Source organism: Triticum dicoccoides, chromosome 3B (genome assembly GCF_002162155.2).
Source record: "Triticum dicoccoides isolate Atlit2015 ecotype Zavitan chromosome 3B, WEW_v2.0, whole genome shotgun sequence".
Classification (NCBI taxonomy): Eukaryota; Viridiplantae; Streptophyta; class Magnoliopsida; order Poales; family Poaceae; genus Triticum; species Triticum dicoccoides.
The window spans coordinates 615,646,251-615,668,591 of record NC_041385.1 but is presented as its reverse complement, the minus strand read 5'-3'; the positions used below and the strand labels follow the sequence as shown (position 1 = coordinate 615,668,591).

Genomic DNA, 22,341 nt, shown 5'->3' with positions numbered 1-22,341 from the left:
AATGTTCCAACCATCACATCTGCCTGAGATTCAGATCTGGTTGGTGTCAGGATATCCCAGACTCATCAAGTCTAGAAAGAAAAATGAAAGTTTGCAACCCAAATCGACGAGATAACGTTACGAGATTCTCGGGAATGAACTACGATAGCAAGCTCCAAACATGAGCTGGTTCTGCTACTAACATGTGAACACGTTGTCCCAGACAAGCATGGCCACGTAGCAGTCTTATAATTAAACACTACCGAGTTCAGGTGGAGAACCATCATCGAGGATATCGAAGTCTTTACGCAAGTCCATGGATTAGATCCCAAGCATAGACTTCTTTTCCTTGAACAAGTCAATCAGTGGCTTAGTGTGCTAGGGACACATATAGAATGAAGGTTGCAAGTCTCCAGACTACAGAATACTTCGCACGTGTGCATGACTGATTTGGGATGATTCCAAAGGAAACAAAACAATCTTTCTCAAATTCACGGCGGCAACTTACACCAAATGTATGTGAATCAAAGGAAGTCACTCCTTTCATCCAAATATATACTTCATGAGCTAGCATGAAGAAAATGCTTTCAAAAGTTTCCAACACTAACTTAATGTTCAACAACATCATGGAGAAGTTAAGAATGTTGTCAATGGGCTCAACAACAACTCATCGTAATTTCCATATCACTGGACTTCCACCATCATGTGAACACGGTGATAACATTGGTCAGACCCAAAAGATATAATGGCGTATGCTCGAGGGATCAACCACGAGTAAGACAACATTACGAACATCGTTGGTTCTGACTTGATTTGACGATAGCCCACACTCAAATCAAAGGATTGATAAGACAATAGGTCCAGCAACTGATCACAAGGACCAATCGATGAAGATATCATCTTTGTTCAACACACACTACACAAGAATACCCCTTTGGAACGAACTAAGTCAGGCAAGCTTTTATCTTCCAACTCTCCAAGTTGTTGTCTAGCTTAACCAACTAGCTCAGGGATATCTAACACCGATTCTTGGAGAGAAGGTGGTTCACAAGAAACCAACTTGATCACGAGCTCAACATAACAGTCAGGCGACAACCTGGTGATACTTCCGAGAAGAAATTTGGAATATCATGAACCACCGGTATGTTACTAAGCTCGAGAACAATCTTACTTTTCAGGGCAAGACGATATGATCAAATAAGCAAGGATTGGCACTATCCTAACTCACTGATCGGAGAGTGCACCAGAAATAAGGACTAGGTAGCACGATCAATCTTAGAATGATGATTCACTAACCAACACACTAAGAATGAATTTATTGTCCTTTAACTGCCCAGCAACGAGGTTGCTAGGCGTATTGATTTCACACGCCATGATTCATTTGTCGGCATTCCGGTTACAATAACACGGAAACCAAGAAATTATCAATGATGATCAGAAGTATTACTGCGTCAAGAATTCATAAGATGGTGTGCAATTCCCATGATATCCTGATATAAAGATGGTAATACTTCAAGGTAGAACAGACCAGAAGCTGGATTGGCATTTTGATCTGCGGAATACAATTGCTTTGACCCAATCCTAGATATGGATGAGATTCTGGAGTTTGTTTCTCCTATTCATTCTGAAATAGAATGGCTTGGCGGACCACAAGGGTAATAGGCATCGACGAACGAATGCACGCATACTCTTGACTATCAATTGATAGGCGAGGGTCGGAAACAACTAAGATGGGACAACTCAAAAGAACATATGATTTTCTGAGTTGTGGATGCATGGATTAGCATGTCGAACAAAGTTCAACATATTTCTTCCGGATAACCCATGCAGAAAGGTAGAACTGGCAGAGCCACAATATATAATGGAGAACTCATCAAGAATAATCCTGTTGTGATATTTCAGTTCAACGAGGAACTTCTGCCATAAGTAGTTCATGGTATTTGGAAGAAGAAGATACCACGGACTTCAAGGACTATCGCAAAGGTTACTAATATCCTAAAGGCACTAGCAATTACTATCAACATGAAGTAGGTAGAGTGAATCTCGGGTTCAAGAACCCAGGAACAGAATACCTATTACTAAGTAGCATCACGGGATGCTTCCGAGAATAAAGGCCAGAATCTTCACACTAGGACACAAATCATGGCTAGACCACTAGATGATCCCCTAAGACACCTAGGGTCATAATAATATCTCCAACATATATGTCAAGGTAACGGAGTACCTCAACTCACTGATTAGTGTGGTTAATCTGGCCCATGGGAACATTGAAACGGGAAGAAAGGATTTGCAAATGCATCAGACTACTTAGAAACCTGGGATGACTCGGACAGCATAACGGCTGTAAATGCTCAGAAAAGATTTGAGACATTCACAAAAATGGTGGCATAACCACTCAGAAGCACAATATCAAGGTTTCGAGATCAACAATTAACATACGGAAGTAGTAGGAACTGAACTGAGACTTAAATCCAACAATCTTATAAGTCCACTGATTAGTAACACGTGATCCTAATAGAAAGAAGAGATAGCCTAGTTCTTAATCCCCATAGAAGAGAAGATGATGACTCAGATCAGAAGGCCATGAGGTATAAGGAGTAAAAAGAGCCTTACGTTCCATCCCACAATCAATTCCCCTACATATAACTAAAGAATTTCTAGACTCAACATCGACCAGTTTGGCTTGGTAATCCTACAGGCAGTCAAGCTCTGATACCAACGCTGTCAGGACCCCGACTCGATGTCACATCGATCTAGCCGGTAACACCTCATATCACTTTGCGGCCTCACGCACGGTATCCCCACGGGTGTCGCCTTACCTTTGCCCGGGACCGTTTGCGCCTTTTGGCTCACGTATATGATAGTGTCGCTAGCATCCATATGATAAGGAGCCCGGGCTGACATGACTAGTCGTAAACCCAAAGTGGCACAGACTTACAGGGACAGGCATTCATGACCCAGCTTCGAACGTGTCGGTCATCAGCAAGTGGGTCCGGGCTGTAGCACTGGGCTAGCAGGACTCCGGTAAACCGGGCTGTAGCGGGCTAACAGGACTCTGGTACTCAAAGCGTGACATTTCCCCGAAGGGACAGACACCGGAACGAAGAAGGACACATGCCGGCCAGCCTAAGTGTTCCAGAGCAGTAGCAAGCTACCATGGCTCAGCGGTAACACTAGGAGACATTTCCCGGTAAGAGAGGCTACTAAAGATAAACAACTAGACAGTCAGATCCCACACATACCAAGCATTTTAATAACATACACACAATATGCTCGATATGTGCAATACAACATGGCATCACAAAATGACTCTACGACTCAAGTAGTTTATTCAATAGGCTCCGAGGAGCGAGACATTACAAACATGGGTCTCATGACCCAACAATCAGAGCATACAAGTCAAGGCACAAGCGGAAGCTATCATGTCTGAGTACAGACATCTATAAATGAAAAAGGCTGAGAAGCCTGACTATCTACCAGATCCTGCCGAGGGCACAAGATCGTAGCTGAGGTATCAAGCTAAACGTCGAAGTCCACGCGGAACTACTAGCGAGACCGAAGTCTCTCTGCAAAAACATAAAATAGGCAAACGTGAGTACAAATGTACCCAGCAAGACTTACATCAGAACTATCTACATATGCATCATTATCAACAAAGGGGATGGTGGGGTTTAACTGCAGCAAGCCAGCTTTGACTCGGTGGCTATCCTGAACTACGACTGCAAGTAACTCTTTTGAGGTGGCGCACACGAGTCCACATATTCACCATATCAATACACCACTATGGATCCGCTCCCGTCTCCCTACGAGAACGCCATCCATAGTACTCACGCTTATCTTGCGTATTTTAGAGTATCCACTTTCACTTGTCTATGAACTGATATAAGCAACCCAGAAGTCCTTTTCCGCGGACACGGCTATTCGAATAGATGATGTTAACCCTGCAGGGGTGTACTTCTTCACACACGCTCTCACCACTTACCGCCGTTTACACGACATGTACTCGGCAACCTTCAAGCGGAAGCCCAACGTGGGTGTCGGCCACGGCCTACCTAAACACTCAAGTCTCTAGTCCAGGTTTATCACCTATTCGGGTTCCATCCATGAGGAGATCCGGCCGGAGTTTCGCTCACAGCCCCAAACGATGTGAACAGGGTTCCCGAGACACCAAACGGGCGCCCGGTACACCGTGCCACGTGCCTACCGCATCACAGCCCACCCCTACGGTCAGCGCTGCGCACGGCCTCCAGCATACTACAAACACCAGAAACTACTTGCAACTCCTGGACAGAGGACAAGGGTGATTAAGAAGCCGAGAGGGTCCATTGGTTTCGGGCCCAATGCGTGGTAGTAGCTGAATCATGGATCACAAACACAGAACTCAGTTCCTGAGGACGGCTGCAATGAGACAACCCACCATGTACTCCTACATGGCCTCTCACCGCTACCTTTACCAAATCGTGTTCATACACTTAGCTCACACACAGTAGGACATGTTCACACGCCTCTGATTCATCCCCGATGAATCAGACCTGACTCAACTCTAAGCAGTAGTAGGCATGACGAACAAACATGAATGAGTAGGCACAACAGGCTCAAACAACTCCTACTCATGCTAGTGGGTTTCATCTATTTACTGTGGAATGACAGGTCATGCAAAGGATAAAGGGGTTCAGCTACCGCAGCAAGTAACAGATGAATCGATGTTGTCCTAATGCAGTAAAAGAGAGCAGGAGCGAGAGAGTGGGATTTTATCGGAATGAACAAGGGGGTTTTGCTTGCCTGGCACTTCTGAAGATAACATTGAGTCTTCATCAGTGTCAACGATCACATCATCGGTATCACGTCTATCGAGAGGGGACAAATACCGGCAACACAGAAGGGAACACAATCAATGCAATGCACAATATGATGCATGATCATGACATGGCAAAATGAATGTGTTTTGAGCTAATGCAACTAAAACCAGATTAAATGAAGTTGGTTTGAATCCAAGATTCAAATTCAAACTCCATATGTGGATATTTAAATGCCCTTTATATGATTTGTGCTAAACAGCAGCTATAAGTTGTTCTAGCATGCATGAAAATGGTACAGATGGATTCCTTGAATTTTTCTGATAATTTTTCATATATAATTTATTTCATTTGGAGTTACGGTTAATTTTCTATGATTTTTAGAAGTTATAGGCATTTTCTGGAATTTCAGAATTAAATTAAATCCAGAAAACATTACTGCGTCAGCATGACGTTGGCATGACGTCAGCAAGTCAACAGGGGCCGGCTCGGGTCAAACCTGACCAGTGGGGCCCACTGGTCAGTGACTACGGCTAATCCTAATATAATTTAAACCTAACCTAGTTTAATTAGTCGGCCCGGGCCCGCATGTCAGTGAGTCAGTGGCTTAATTATACTTAGTTATTAATTTAACCAAAGGTTAGCAGGGGACGGGCCCACACGTCAGTGACCCAGGGGGGTCAAATCCCTGGTCAACCCGGCTAATCCACCAGCGTCTAACCGCCGGCAACGACCAGACGCGGCGGTGGCTTGCCGGAATGGCTGCTCCGGCGCCCATTCGACGCGCGGAGGGGTTCTACAGGGAGCTCGAGCTCGTGCGCATCCAATGGAGCAAGCCAGAGGAGTTGGGGTTGGCTGTGGCGTCGGCAGCGGCGAGGGAGGCGGCGGCCGGAGTTCGAGCGAGGTCGGGGTTGGCGTTAGGGGGCACGGGAGGGGAAGCTAGTGTGTGTGTTAGGTTCCTGGTGAGGTGTGGAGCATGTTGCCGTGCTCGGTAGCTAGCTCCGGTGGCTCTGGCCTTGTCCGCGTCATCGCCGGCGGCGAGGAGCTCACGGCCCCCGGTGGAAAGGGCGGCTAGCATGCGGGAACGAGCGCGGGGAGGAGGGGAAATGGAAGAGGAGCTCACATAGACCCTGTAGAGGTGGACGGCGAGCTTGAGGGAGGCCGGACGGCGACGAATTTGACGACGGCGATCCTCGGTGGCCGAGGAGGGGAAAAAGCATCGGGGCGGTGCTTCGGGGCTCTTCCGGTCACGTGGCTCAGTGAGGGGGTTGGCGACGAGGTGCAGGAGCTCGGGAGCACGTCGGGGAGGAGAGGGGGTGGCGGTGGCCGTGAGGGAGCTCGTCGGTGGCGGCGGCTCCGTTCGGTCCGGGCGAGAGAGAGGGAGCAGAGGAGAGAGGGGATGCAGCGGGGGAGGAAGAGGAGCGAGGGGACACGAGGCCTCATCGTGGCGTCGCTAGGGAGGCCGGGGAGGGAAGCAGGAGGTGGCCGGGAAGCAGGAGGTGGCCGGGGCGCGTGGCCGCGCGCGCCGGGCGCGTGCCCGTCCTCCTGGCAGGGAGGAAGACGACAGGGGAGGGAGTGGAGATGGGCTGGGCCGGCTGGGCCGCGCTGGAGGAGCTGGGCCAGGTAAGTGGGCTGAGGTGAGCGCCAGGTAGTCCTCTGCTCTGTTTTATTTTTTTTTTTCTGTTCTGTTTATTTTTATTTAATTTATTTTGCCACTGTTTTGAATTTAAAATAATTCAAACAATGCCAAAAACTCCTCTGAATATTTTATATTGCTAGATGGACTTTTCCAAAAGCTTATAAAATATTTCAGGGGTATTTGAAATTATATTCTAATTATATGAATATAATTCAAATTCAAATAGCTAATGAATTAAATCCAAAGTCCCAAAAATAAATCCTTAAAAATGTTCAATATTTTGGTTGGGACCAGAACCCTTACCAAAAATTATCAAACATTTAAGAAGAGCATTTTGGAGCAATGAATGAGATTTCTAGGGTTTTTGCCCCTCTTTTATTTAAGTTTTTGAGGCTTCCAAAATTCCCTCAGTTCAAATTTTCAGAATTTAAACATGATGCACACATGAGCTAGCCTAGAGCACTACCAGCAGCTAGGGATGTGACAATTATGCTCTTACTTCACAGATGAGTTGAGTAGATTCTAAGTATATTTACTTGATGAAACACAAGTCTGAATTATTGAAAGGTTCAAGTAATTTTAGAGTGAAGTTGAAGATCGTCGTGACAAGAGGATAAAACATCTATGATATGATCATAGAGATGAATATCTAAGTTACGTGTTTGGTACACAATTAAGACATTGTGAAAATTGTTTCACAACTAATACCGCCTGGAACATCATAGTGTGATGGTGTGTCCGAACATCATAGCTGCACCCTATTGGATGTGGTGCATACCATCATGTCTCTTATCAAATTACAACTATTGTTTATGGGTTAGGCATTAGAGACAACCACATTCACTTTAAATAGGGTACCACGTAACTCCATTGAGATGACAGCGTATGAACTATGGTTTAGAGAAACCTAAGCTGTCATTTATTAAAAGTTTGGGGCTGCGACGCTTATCTGAAGAAGTTTTAGCCTGATAAGCTCGAACCCAAAGCGGATAAATGCATCTTCATAGGACACCCAAAACAGTTGGGTATACCTCCTAATTCAGATCCGGAAGCAAAAGTGATTGTTTCTAGAAACGGGTCCTTTCTCGAGGAATAGTTTCTCTTGAAAGAATTGAGTGGGAGGATGGAGGAGACTTGATGAGGTTATTGAACCGTCACTTCAACCAGTGTGTAGCAGGGCACAGGAAGTCGTTCCTGTAGCGCCTACACCAATTGAAGTGAAAGCTAATGATAGTGATCACGAAACTTCGAATCAAGTCACTACCAATCCTCGTAGGTCAACAAGGATGCGTACTACTTCAGAGTGGTACGGTAATCCTGTCTTGGAGGTCATGTTGCTAGACAACAATGAACCTACGACCTATGGAGAAGCGATGGTGGGCCCGGATTCTGATGAATGGATCGAGGCCATAAAATCCGAGAGAGGATCCATGTAAGAAAACAAAGTGTAGACTTTGGAAGAACTACTTGATGGTCGTAAGGTTGTTGGTTACAGATGGATTTTAAAAGGAAGACAGACAATGATGGTAAGTGTCACCATTAAGAAAACTTTACTTGTCGCTAAGATGTTTTTCTGACAAGTTCAAGGAGTTGACTATGATGAGACTTTCTCACTCGTAGCGGTGCTAAGAGTCTGTTGGAGTTATATTAGCAGTTACTGCATTATTTATCAAATCTTGCAAATAGGATGTCAAAACATTGTTTCCTCGACAGTTTTCTTGAGGAAAGGTTGTATGTGATACAACCAGAAGGTTTTGTCAATCCTAAAAGATGCTAACAAGTATGCAAAGCTCCAGCAATCCTTCTAGAGACTGGAGTAAGCATCTCGGAGTTGGAATATACGCTTTGATGAGATAATCAAAGATTTTGGGTTTATACAAAGTTTATGATAAACTTATATTTCGAAAGAAGTGAGTGGGAGCACTATAGAATTTCTGATGAGTATATGTTGTTGACATATTGTTGATCAGAAATGATGTAGAATTTCTAGAAAGCATATAGGGTTATTTGAAAAGTGTTTTTCAATAAAAAAACATGGATTAAGCTACTTGAACATTGAGCATCAAGATCTATAAGGATAGATAAAAAATGCTTAATATTACTTTCAAATAAATACATACCATGACAAGATTCTGAAGGAGTTCAAAATAGATCGGCAAAGAAGGAGTTCTTGGCTGTGTTATAAGGTGTGAGTATTGAGTAAGACTCAATACCTGACCATGACATAAGAGAGAGAAAGGACAAAGGTCGTTCCCTATGCCTTAGACGTAGGCTCTACAGTATGCTATGCTATGTCCCGCACCTGAAGTGTGTCTTGCGTGAGTCAGTCAAGGGGTACAAGAGTGATCCAGGAATGGATCACAAGACAGCGGTCAAAGTTATCCTTAGTAACTAGTGGACTAAGGAATTTTCTCGATTATGGAGGTGGTAAAAGAGTTCGTCGTAAAGGGTTACGTCGATGCAAACTTTGATACTAATCTGGATGACTATGAGTAGTAAACCGGATTCATATAGTAGAAGTGTTATTTGGAATAGCTCCAAATAGCGCGTAGTAGCTGCATCTACAAGATGACATAGAGATTTGTAAAGCACACACGGATCTGAAAGGTTCAGATCCGTTGACTAATAACCTCTCTCACAAGCGAGATATGATCAAACCCCATGGGTGTTGGATTCGTTACAATCACATAGTGATGTGAACTAGATTATTAACTCTAGTGCAAGTGGGAGACTGTTGGAAATATGCCCTAGAGGCAATAATAAAATGGTTATTATTGTATTTCCTTGTTCATGATAATTGTCTATCGTTCATGCTATAATTGTATTAACTGGAAACCGTAATACATGTGTGAATACATAGACCACAACATGTCCCTAGTGAGCCTCTAGTTGACTAGCTCAGTGATCAATAGATGGTTATGGTTTCCTGACCATGGACATTGTATGTCATTGATAACGGGATCACATCATTAGGAGAATGATGTGATGGACAAGACCCAATCCTAAGCATAGCACAAGATCATGTAGTTCGTTTGCTAAAAGCTTTTCTAATGTTAAGTATCATTTCCTTAGACCATGAGATTGTGCAACTCCCGGATACCGTAGGAATGCTTTGGGTGTACCAAACGTCACAACATAACTGGGTGGCTATAAAGTTACACTACACGTATCTCCAAAAGTGTCTGTTGGGTTGGCACGAATCGAGACTGGGATTTGTCTCCGTATGATGGAGAGGTATCTCTGGGCCCACTCAGTAATGCATCATCATAATGAGCTCAATGTGACTAAGTAGTTAGTCGCGGGGTCATGCATTATGGAACGAGTAAAGTGACTTGCCGGTAACGAGATTGAACAAGGTATTGGGATACCAACGATCGAATCTCGGGCAAGTAACGTACCGATTGACAAAGGGAATTGTATACGAGATTGATTGAATCCCCGACATCATGGTTCATCCGATGAGATCATCGTGGAACATGTGGGAGCCAACATGGGTATCCCAATCCCGTTGTTGGTTATTGGCCAGAGAGCTATCTCGGTCATGTCTGCATGATTCCCGAACCCATAGGGTCTACACACTTAAGGTTCGGTGATGCTAGAGTTGTTATGGGAATTAGTGTGCAGTTAAGGAATGTTGTTCGGAGTCCCGGATGAGATCCCGGATGCCACGAGGTATTCCGGAATGGTCCGGAGGTAAATATTTATATGTGGGAAGTCCTATTTTGGCCACCGGAAAATGTTCGGGGTTTTTGGTATTGTACCAGGAAGGTTCTAGAAGGTTCTAGAGTGGGGCCCACCTGCATGGGGGGACCCACATGAATGTGGGTAGTGGGGGCAAGGCCCCACACCCCTGGTCAAGGCGCACCAAGATCCCCCCTTAGAAGGAATAAGATCATATCCCGAAGGGATAAGATCAAGATCCCTAAAAAGGGGGGATAACAATCGGTGGGGAAGGGAAATGATGGGATTTCTTTCCTCCCACCTTTGCCAACGTCCCAATGGACTTGGAGGGCAAGAAACCATCCCCCTCCACCCCTATATATAGTGCAGAGGCACATGGGAGCTTATCTCTTGCCCCTGGCGCAGCCCTCCCCCTCTCCAACTCCACCTCCTCCTCAGTAGTGCTTAGCGAAACCCTGCCGGAGAACTACAAGCTCCACCACCACGCTGTCGTGTTGCCGGAGCTCTCCCTCAACTTCTCCTCTCCCCTTGCTGGATCAAGAAGGAGGATACGTCCCCGGGCTGTACGTGTGTCGAACGCGGAGGCGCCGTCCGTTCGGCGTTAGATCGGATCTTCCGCGATTTGAATCGTCGCGGGTACAACTCCCTCATCCGCGTTCTAGTGACGCTTCTGCTTAGCGATGTTCTAAGGTATGAAGATGATCATCCTCTCCCTCTCTTGTTGCTAGAATCTCCATAGATTGATCTTGGTGATGCGTAGAAAATTTTAAATTTTTGCTACGTTCCCCAACAAATCTCCATCAACATCTTCACTAGCACCATCTCCTCTCAAACCCTATTTCATCTCTTGTATCCGATGTCTGTCTCAAAACCTCAGATTGGTACTTGTGGGTTGCTAGTAGTGTTGATTACTCCTTGTAGTTGATGCTAGTTGGTTTATTCGGTGGAAGATCATATGTTCAGATCCTTAATGATAATTAATACTCCTCTGATTATGAACATGAATATGCTTTGTGAGTAGTTACGTTTGTTCCGGAGGACATGGGATAAGTCTTGTTATAAGTAATCACGTGAATTTGGTATTTGTTCGATATTTTGATGAGATGTATGTTGTCTTTCCTCTAGTGGTGTTATGTGAACGTCGACTACATGACACTTCACCATGATTTGGGCCTAGGGGAAGGCATTGGGAAGTAATAAGTAGATGATGGGTTGCTAAAGTGACATAAGCTTAAACCCTAGTTTATGTGTTGCTTCGTAAGGGGCTGATTTGGATCCATATGTTTCATGCTATGGTTAGATTTATCTTAATTCTTCTTTCGTAGTTGCGGACGCTTGCGAAAGGGGTTAATCATAAGTGGGAGGCTTGTCCAAGGAAGGGAAGCACCCAAGCACCAGTCCACCTACATATCAAATTATCAAAGAAACAAATGTGAATCATATGAGCATGATGAAACTAACTTGACACTAATTCCCATGTATCCTCGGGAGCGATTTGCTTTATATAAGAGTTCATCCAGGCTTGTCCTTTGCTACAAAAAGGATTGGGTCACCTTGCTGCACCTTAGTTACTTTTGTTACTTGTTACTCGTTATGAATTATCTTATCAAAAAATTATCTGTTACCGATAATTTCAGAGCTTGCAGAGAATACCTTGCTGAAAACCGCTTGTCATTTCCTTCTGCTCCTCATTGGGTTCGACACTCTTACTTATCGGAAGGACTACGATAGATCCCCTATACTTGTGGGTCATCAGTAGGCAAGATATAATATATATATCTATCGTTCCTTGCACCATGCTTCACTTACAACTCTAAGAGGTAAATAGCATAGCTATCTGCTGATGATACTTTTAGTTGTTTAAGCTGTGTCAGGTGTCTACTGACGTCTCTCCCTCCCACCCTCTCTCTCTCATGGATATTCGTCAAATTGGAGAACAATGGTTGTCCTATATTTTTAAATAATATATTTTATGGCTATCCACTTGTTAAGAATGCATCGTTTATTATGGATCTGGAATTTACTAATTTTATCTTTCACAATGACGGTAAACGTCTTAAAATGATCGATAAGACAAATACTCCCTTTGATCCATATTAATTGTCGCAGATTTAGTACTCAATCAGTGACAGCTAATATGGATAAGAGGGAGTACCACATTTTTTTGGCACTGACGTCTTGGTCACTACCGAAAGAAACGGAAGAAGAAACTTCAAATGATGGAATTTTGGAGTCTTTTGATTTTCAATCATTTGGCAATTGAGAGTCTTGTCTGATGGAAAAAATTACTAAGACCTCGTTCACCGGCCATATGGAACATGCAAGTGACTTATTAGAAATCATACATACTGATTTGTGTGGTCCAATGAGTGTACCAGAGCATAGTGGGTTTCTCTAGTTTGTAACTTTTACCGATGATTTAAGTACATATGGGGTTATATTTACTTAAGGAGAAAGAAGTATGAAACCTTTGAAAAGTTCAAAGAATTTCATAACAAAGTAGAAAATCACAGTAACAATAAAATTAAATTTCTATGATCAGATCGCGGGCAAGAATATTTCATTTACAAGGTTAGCGGGAATCTTAGATATTGTGGAATTGTTTCACAACTTACGCACCGGAACATCTCAAAGGAATGGTGTGTATGAGAGTTGTAATCGAACCCTATTAGACATGGTTCGATCTACGATTTCATTAACGAAACAGTCACTATCTTTTAGGGGTTATGCTTTAGAACCCGTTGCTTTAACACTAGATAGAGCTCCATCAAAGTTTGTTTAAACGACGCCATACGATAAATAGAATGGGAAGAAACCTAATTTGTCTTCCATATGTAAAACATTTGAAACCAAATAAGGTCGATCCCAAATCAGACAAATGCTACTTTCTAGGTTATCCCAAGAAAACAATGGGGTATTAGTTCCACCACCAAACTGAAGGCAAAGTGTTTGTCATGAAAAAAAAGAGTACTGAGAAGAATTTCTCATGAAAGAGTGAGTGGGGGGACAATACAACTTGACGAGATTGTAGAATCTTTGACGTCAAATCAAAGGACCGTACCGCCAAAAGTTATTCTGGAGGTCACTCCTGCGACTGAATTGGAAGCAACTACATGTGTTGTAGAAATTTCGGTCAAGACTGTGGCTGAACCACGTAGGACACGAAGAAATCATTCTCAACCTCTGAGGTATGAGGAATTGAGGATGAAATTTTCTTGGGTGAAAATGAAATATTTTTGAAAATGTTGAACATGTGAATTACAAAGAAGCAATTGTAGGCCCTGAGTACAGGAAGTGGCTCAGTGTCATGAAATATGTAATAGAATCCATGTACGAGAATCAAGTTTGAAACTTGGTTGATCCACCAAAGCATGTGAGATCAATAGAATGTAAATGGGCCTATCTATTAAAAAAGACGCAAATGGAAATGTGTTCGTCTACGAAGCTCGACTTATCGCAAAAGGTTTTTGAAGAATTCAGTGAGTTGACTTCAACGAGACATACTCACATGTAGGGATGCTTAAATCTGTCCGAAAGTGGACCCCACATGTCATAGGAGCAAAAATATTCAGAAAAGCTAACTGGGAAGGCATGACATTTCGAACGTGTTTTTCGTGCCAGCTTTAGTTGTATCGGGGGTGATAGTTTCTTGAGAATAACATGACATTTTATGCGAGGATGATAGTTTTGAGCCTTCATTTCAGAAAATGTCATGTTGTTTTGAAAAAACTGCCATCCTCGATGAAATAAAAATATCATCAAAACGTTTACAAATGCCACCCCTAGTAACGAACGGTCGCCAGATAGGAGGGTCCATGGTACTCTGGCGCACGAACGTGAAACATGAAACGGCGAGGAGGGGTGGTAAGAGTACTGGAGAGCAGACATGCAACAGTGGGCACGATCCGAGGTCGCGTATAGCCGCCTCCACCGCACCACGTGCAGCATTTCTCAAGATTTGCGCGCGCAAGCAGTCGGCAGCTCCTAGTCAATGCCAGCCACCAGCTGTACCACATCATTCCGCATCGCCAAAAACAAAGCAGAACGATCTACTCCGTCAGTAGGCCGTATTCTCATCTCGCTACGTATAGTACGTGCTGCGTGCGTGCACCGTCGGGCCGCCGGCCAGCCAGTCAGATCACGCGAGGTGCAAGTCAACAATACCGGATATAGCTAACCTTGCTCGACGTCAAACGATTTACCCGGCACATAAGGCAGTCTGTACTAGCAGTGCTGGCAGTACAGATCGATATGTGCAAGTAGGAAGAAGCTGGTGCACCATTCCGTGCTGGGGTTTCCGAGGCCAGCGAAGGAGACTTTCAAGCATCGGCATTGGTGTTGAGTGCAGACAAGCTATGATATGTGGGATGGCCGCCATCTCAAGCAAGCACGACGGTGGACCAAATCCCATCACATCATACACACGCACAGTGACACAGGCCATGCCACGCACACACGCCAAGCTCCCCAGCGCACCCTCTGCTGGCCATCCGTCCGAGATAAAACAAACCATCGATCGGTCCAGTGATGGTCTGCAGCTATTCTAATGCCACCGGGCGTTCCTGGTAGCCTGGCTGCTTTACCGGCTTTGGTTGGAGCTCAACTGGAAGTAGTACGTACGGTCACGACTTACGAGCGAGCTGAATGCAAACCCTGCACGCCAAGGAAAGGCTACTGCAGGTTTGTACATTAGCTAGCTGCCTCGTCATTGACATGATGAAAGAGCCAGCACAGCGGCGCATTACATTTATATGCATGCCAAGACGCTACTGTGAGATTCTGAGAACTGACAACACATGCATGTAGGCAAACAGATCAGATTGAAGGAAGTGCAACAAAAAACAAACAGATTAAAGAAAATTAGGGCATGCGTGCGTGCATGCATTACCTGACCGCTACCGGCACCGGAAAAGAACTATACTTGGTCCACCAATAAGTCTGCACGTATTGCAAACTGAGTGTATAGATTTCTTGTGGTGGAACTAGCTCGCCAGAGTATAAGTTTTAGACTTGACATTGATAATCGCACTGATGCTTCTATCTTCATTCAGTGGGAGGAGAGATGTTTCTCTTCAACTACGAAGCGCCTATAAATACTTTGTCAACCTCAAGATATTAGACCGACATAGTATCTCGAAGATATTCATAAGAGTAGGGTATGCATGCTTGTGTTAATAGGGTGCGTGTATGTGAGCATTGCTATTGTATTGTATTAAAAAAAAGGTCTGCACATATTTGAGTAAGAAAAGAACATGTTGACCTATATGCACATGAAGTTCTTTAAATTGAGCCATGCAGGAGAGTGCCTATATGTGGAGTCATTTTTCGTGTTTAAATTTCTTTGGCCCATCAACCAAAATCGTTGCATGCATGAACAAAAACCAACTACCGTCATTCGCAAAAAAAAAAAAAAATCCTCGATTGACATTTTAGCTTTACTCGAAAATGAAATCTTCTTATGACATGCTTCAGAATTTTTTTTAAGACAATCATATTATATACTAACTCCGTCCCTAAATATATGCCGTTTTGGTAGGCTAAAACTAGCCTTCCAAAACGACATATATTTAGGTATGGAGGGAGTAACATATATGCATCTTTTTTGCGGCACAACATAGTACATATACTGTATATGCACATAATACTGCTACATATGGAGTGTAGACATGTATGGATACAGTAACTTGGTATGTCGTTTCCATCGCAAGTTCTGTAGATACACTAATTTCAATTTGTCATATCAATGTACAGTTCTACTTGAGCAAAATAACCAATTGCCAAAACAAATCAGTTAACTAGTGAACAATGATAAAGACGTGACTTAACTAGCTTTAAAAAAAGATGTGACTTAACTATCAGAATTGACATGCACGCTTGCACAAATGCATGCCATATCGACACCGTGCCAGGCTCATATGTGTTATTTCCTAGCTAATCAGTTACAAAAACTTTATTTTGGCCCCAATATGATTGTAAACCCTTTTCAGCTTAAAGAATTGATTCAGAACAACTTGCTCCAGATTCAAAAGGTTGGAGGGAAAATGAAGACACATACTCACATAATGTGAGATCCCCAAACTTTCGATGTTAATTGACCTATGTACAGAGGAGAAGATGATGAAGATCTGTAGTGCTGTAGTACTGTTAATCAGGTATGACTCATGAACATGCTGAAAATGCTAGCTTACACGCAAATTCATATCAATCATTGAGAAATTCATGGAATCAAATAGCTAAGGAGAAAACGACGGATTTTATTGAGTGCAAGCTAGCACAACAATAAACTCGCGTACTGCTTAACAAAAATAACCATGTTGAAATATATACACGCATGCAGATGCAGTGCTAAACACTCATCACAAAAGAACAAAGAAAACAAATACTGTCGATTATTCTATTTCCAACTTCCAAGCCTAGCAACTACTTTCTTCGTCTAGGTGTGTAAGTCATCTTACGAAAACCAAATAATCCCAAAACACTTAGGCACGGTGCATTAATTTGTACTTCGTTTCTTGTTTCTTGACATATCAACCAATAAGAGATGAGGGGTGTGCATGCTTTTAATGACTTGAGACTACTAAACACGACATGCAATGGTTAGTTCATTGCATGCAATGCTATTAATTAGCAAATAAACATTAAGGTCTCTCGTTTTCTCATCCTCCTTGGTCACGGTGCACAGCTTAAGATGACTAACTCACCTAGACGGAGGGAGTAGTGTCAGTTAAAGTGTTAGCTCTAAGCTTTTTATTTTACAAATCAATCAATTATAATTAAATCAACCAAGCAATCACATTGGATGAGTGGACACGCACAAGAAATTTATGAGGGCAGATACATCGATCACTGGGCAATCTTTTTCTCACCCAAGATATCCACAACAGCTATATCTAGTTCTAGAGAAGATACATGTATAGAGAGAGTTATACTTGCACATAAAGTTTATTTGGCGAGTTAATTAATCAATTGTGATCTCCATCGATCACCAGAACCGCGAGTAAATCCATGCATGTCAACCAAAGTATGCATCATGCTCACTTGTGTCGAGGGAGCTGTAGTCGGTGCTCGATGGCTGTCCGGCAGCGTACGCCGTGGCCGTCGACGGCATTGTGTCCACTTCTTGGCCGGCCTCCGCCACGGACACCACGCCAGCGGTGTGCACCAGCGACGTGGCAGGAGCCATGAAGCCGCCGGCTGCGGCGGCACTGACGTCGTCGTCGACAATGAGGTTTGCCGCGCCGACGCCGACGCCGACGCCGGTCTGCCGGTACCTGTGCTTGAATATCTCGGCCCTGACGGCCTGCAGCTCGGCCTCCAGCGCGTTCACCTGCTGCTGCAGCATGGAGATCGCGCCCATGCAGCCGTACACCGGGTCGCGCAGCCGCAGGTTCGCCTCGTACACCAGGCTGCTCGCCGCGTCGGCTCTCTCCGGCTCGGGCACCTCCTGAAACAGCGCGTGACATGCACCGACGTACGCCATTAATTAACACAAAACACGGGCGGTGGAATTAACAAAAAAAAGGAAACCATTAAAATAGTTTGATGGTACCAGGAGCATCTTGGAGACGTTGCTGGCGCCGAAGACCTTGTGGACGGCGGCGAACTTGTGGGGCTCGTGCGGGGAGAAGTAGGGGGCGAAGGGGCACTCGTGCGCGCAGCGCCGGCGGAGGAGCTTGCACGCGGCGCACGGGGTCGCTATGTTCGCGGCGCCGCCGATGCCTGGGCCAACGAGGCCTAGGCGGCGAGGGACGTGGTGCTCGGTCTGTGAGACGGCGACTACGACGCCCGCGATGGCGGAGGCGGGGTCCGGCTCTCGCTTGATCTTCTTACCGATCTCGTCGAGTCTCTCCCTGGTGGAAGTCCAGAAGATCATTAGGGTTTATTTTGGATGGAATTAAGTAGCGGGGATCTCAAAGCGCGCGATGCAGACCAAAGTGCCAAAATTGTGGCCGCAAGAACAGGAAAAGGCACTGCTATCATAGATCTCTCGATAAACCTTTTAGGCAAAAGTCATATATAGATAGAAAAAACACATCTAAATTAGATTATTCTGACCGGAAAGGATAATCAAAACAAACAAAGGGAACCTTTATTTTAAAAAAAATCAAGTACAAGCATCGAAGCAGCATGGTTCTTGAGGGTCACTTCATTACCTCTCCGTGGACATAGAGGCATGCTCTCCTCCTCGCCTGGGAGACGGAGAGACGGAGGACACAGGAACGATTGAGAGCGAGGGGGAGTAGAGAAGTGTAAAGTTTGGAATTGCGAGGAAGGAAAGAGTGCTTAAAAGGCAAGGCATTAATGAGGGGATGGGCGTAAAGCATGCACACAATTGGTAGTAAGTAAATGGGCGAGGCAGGAGGAAGAAATGTTGGCAAGCCAAGCCAAGGAACGTTGACTCGATTAGTTGGCCGGCCCTCCCTCCCTCGTGCCCCTGCGCCCTGGTGCTTCTGCTCATGTCAAGGGAATGAAAGGAATGCTGTTGAAAACAAGAAGCTGCCTCCACTTGACCATTTTACCTCCGTTACAATTCATAGTTCGATGGTTCTAACATAAAATGCGAGTAAATAAACAAAAATAAGGGGAGTCGGCAGATGGCTCTCCTCTCTCCCTCCCCTCTGCTCCCCGCGGCGGTGGCCGGTGGTGTGCCCTCCCCCACCTCCTCTTCTCCCTCCCCGTGCCCCCCTGGGTCCATCGGTCCGGCCTCCCCTCCCTCTCTGCCTTGTCGCTTCCGTCGTCTGCGGTGCTTCCTGTCAACCGCTTCTGTGCCCTCGATTCGGATGACACCGAGTCGGAGGATGAGGAGGTTGCGGGTTCGTTGCAGGCGCCGGGCCAGTCGTGCCTAATACGTCTTCACCGTATCTACTTTTCCTAACGTTTTTGCTCTTATTTTGAACTCTAATTTGTATAATTTGAATGAAACTAACCCGAACTAACGAGGTTTTTAGCAGAACTACCATGGTGCTGTTTTTGTGCAGAAATAAAAGTTCTCGAAATTGGAGAAACTTTTTGAAGAATTATTTTGAAATATATAAAAATTACTTGAACCAAGACCCACTGGAGGGGGGCCCAAGCTGCTCACTAGGCACCAGGGCGCGACACCCCCATCTGACGCGTCCTGGTGGGTAGTGGGGCCCACGAGGCTCCGTTGACCCTAATTCCAACGTTATAAGATCCTATCTTTGGAGCAAACAATAGGAGAGGAAGTTTCACCACGTTTCACGATACGAAGCCGCCGCCACCTTTTGTTCTTCATCGGGAGGCCAGATCTGGAGTCTATTCAGGGCTCCGGAGGGGGCGATCTTCCGTCTTCATCATCACCAACCCTCCTTCATCACCAATTTCATGATGCTCACCGTCGGAAATGAGTAATTCGTTCATAGGCTTGTTGGACTGTGATGGGTTGGATGAGATTCATCATGTAATCGAGTTAGTTTTGTTAAGGCTTGACCCCTAGTACCCACTATATTCTAAGATTGATGTTGCTATGACTTTGCTATGCTTAATGCTTGTCAATAGGGCCTAATATCTACTATGGAACTTTATTCTTGTAGACTCGTGTTGGGTCTTCAAGCACAAAGTTTTGTAGGATAGCAACAAATTTCCCTCAAGTGGATGACATAAGGTTTATCAATCCGTGGGAGACGTAGGATGAAGATGGTCTATCTCAAACAACCCCGTAACCAAATAATAAAAAGTCTTTTGTATCCCCAACATGCCAAATACAATAGTAAATTATATGGGTGCACTAGTTCGGAGAAGAGATGGTGATAGAAGTGTAGTAATGATAGTAGATATTGATTTTTGTAATAGTAACAACAAAAAACAGCAAGGTAACGAATAGCAAAAGTGAGCACAGATGGTATTGCAATGCTTGAAAATGAGGCCTAGGGTTCGTACTTTCGCTAGTGCAATCTCTCAACTATGCTAATATAGTTGGATCATATAACCATCCCTCAACGTGCGATGAAGAATCGCTCCAAAGTTCTTGTCTAGCGGAGCACATAAGACGGAATTGTTTGTAGGGTACGAAACCATCTCAAAGTTATCCTTTCCGATTGATCTATCGAGTTATCCCTATAAGTGTCACAAACAGCCCAAAGAGTTCATACTAAAATAACACCATATGATACACATCAACCAAATCAAATGTCACCTAGATACCAATGTCACCACAAGTATCCGTGAGTTGATTATACCATATGCACCAAACAATTTCTCATTCATAATACTCAATCCAACACAAAGAACTTCAAAGCGTGCCAAAAGATTTCTATCAGAGAAACAAGAACAAAAACGTGCATCAACCCGTATGCATAGATTGCCCAAATGTCACCTCAGGAATCCGCGAGTTAAGTGCCAAAACATGCATCAAGTGAATCAATATGATACCCCATTGTCACCACGGGTACTCATAGCAAGACATACATCAAGTGCTCTCAAATCCATAAAAGTATTCAATCCGATAATAACAAAATCTCAAAGGAAAAACTCAATTCATCACAACAAGATAGAGAGGGAGAAACACCATATGATCCAACTATACAAACAAAGCTCGCGATACATCAAGTTCGTGCCAAATCAAGAACACAAGAGAGAGAAATCAAACACATAGCTACTAGTATAAACCCTCAGCCCTGAGGGTGGACTACTCCCTCCTCATCATGGTGGCTGTCAGGATGATGAAGATGGCCTCCAGTGATGATTTCCCCCTCCGGCAGGGTGCCGGAACAGGTTCTAGATTGGTTTTTCGTGGCTGAAGAGGCTTGCGGCGGTGGAACTTCTAGTCTAGGGTAACTTTCGGGGGTTTCTGAATATATAGGATTTTTTGGCGTCGGTTTCATGCGAAGATGGGCCTCAGGGGGCCCACTACCCACTAGGGCGTGCTAGGGGGTGGCGCACCCTGGTGCCTTGTGGTTAGCAAGGGGCCCCTCTGGTAGTTCTTTTCTCTAGTATTTTTCTTTTCTTCCAAAAAAATGTCAAAAAGTTTCGTCCAATTATGAGAACTTCTATTTCTGCACAAAAAACAACACCACAGTAGTTCTGCTGAAAACAGCGTCAGTCCGGGTTAGTTCCATTCAAATCATACCAAAACCATATAAACTTGTTGTAAACACGGTATGAATACTTCATAAATTAGAGATACGTTGGAGACGTATCAACATCCCCAAGCTTAATTCGTATTCGTCCTCGAGTAGGTAAATGATAAAAGAAATAATTTATGAATTGTGAATGCTAGCATAGTGCATAAGTTTGATCAATGATAATTTCAATCACTTTTCCTAGCATCATAACATCAACTCTTTCTCATAAAACTCATCATGATAAAGTAGCAATCAATTCACATGTTACGGTTCAAACAATGCCTTCTCTTGAAACTTAACAACCTATGTTCTTAGTCACCAAACAATTGCAATTCAACTTATTCAACAAAGTCTAAGTAAGAGCTCCACATACTCAATCATCATATAGTCTTCTATAATTGCTAGTACTCAAAGCGTATTTTTAGAACAAATGGCATCCATCGAACACGGAGAAAAATAGAGGCTTAATGTTTCGCCTCCCAACTCATTTATCATAGAGATAATTGTCAACAATAATAAATCATGATCTTTCCCCACCACATGATGCTTGCCAACTAGAGAATAATTGAGGTTGAAATGAGAATGCATACTATTGACTCTCATCAAAAAAAGCATCATAAATCACATGGCAAGCACACTTAAGCCTAACCCACTTCCTATGCATAGGGATTTTGTGAGCAAATAATTTATGGGAGCAAGAATCAACTAGCATAGGAAGGCAAAACAAGCAAAACTTCAAGATTTTCAACATCAAAAGAGGAAACTTGTTATTATTGAGATATGTCAAAGCATATGTTCCTTTCTCATAATAATTTTTATTAGTATCATGAATGAATTCAACAATATAGCTATAACATAAAGCATTCTTTTCACGATCCGCAAGCATAGAAATTTTATTACTCTCCACATAAGCAAATTTATTCTCATGAATAGTAGTGGGAGCAAATTCAACGCAATAACTATCATGTGATAGTTGATTGGCATAATCCAATTGAAAATTAAAATCATGATGACAAGTTTCATAGTTATCATTACTCTTTACTAGCACATATGCATGTGCATTGCAACGGAAAAAATTGATGTTTTGTGTCAACATAATATCCCGAAGCACCGGATTCACTATGAAGAACATGCTGCAACGCAGCATCCTTCTACAAAATGA

At 43.9% G+C, this 22,341-nt stretch overlaps 1 protein-coding gene across 1 annotated transcript; it reads right to left on the bottom strand.

The window, feature by feature from the left end:
• Positions 1 to 16,895: 16,895 nt before the first annotated feature.
• LOC119281662 (LOB domain-containing protein 15-like) lies at positions 16,896 to 18,397 on the bottom strand. The gene is made up of 3 exons (XM_037562128.1): positions 18,249 to 18,397; positions 17,645 to 17,945; positions 16,896 to 17,539 (listed from the first exon to the last, which is right to left on the bottom strand). The coding sequence occupies exons 1-3, from the start codon at positions 18,392 to 18,394 to the stop codon at positions 17,108 to 17,110; spliced, it is 879 nt and encodes a 292-aa protein (XP_037418025.1). The 5' UTR covers positions 18,395 to 18,397; the 3' UTR covers positions 16,896 to 17,107.
• Positions 18,398 to 22,341: the final 3,944 nt, after the last annotated feature.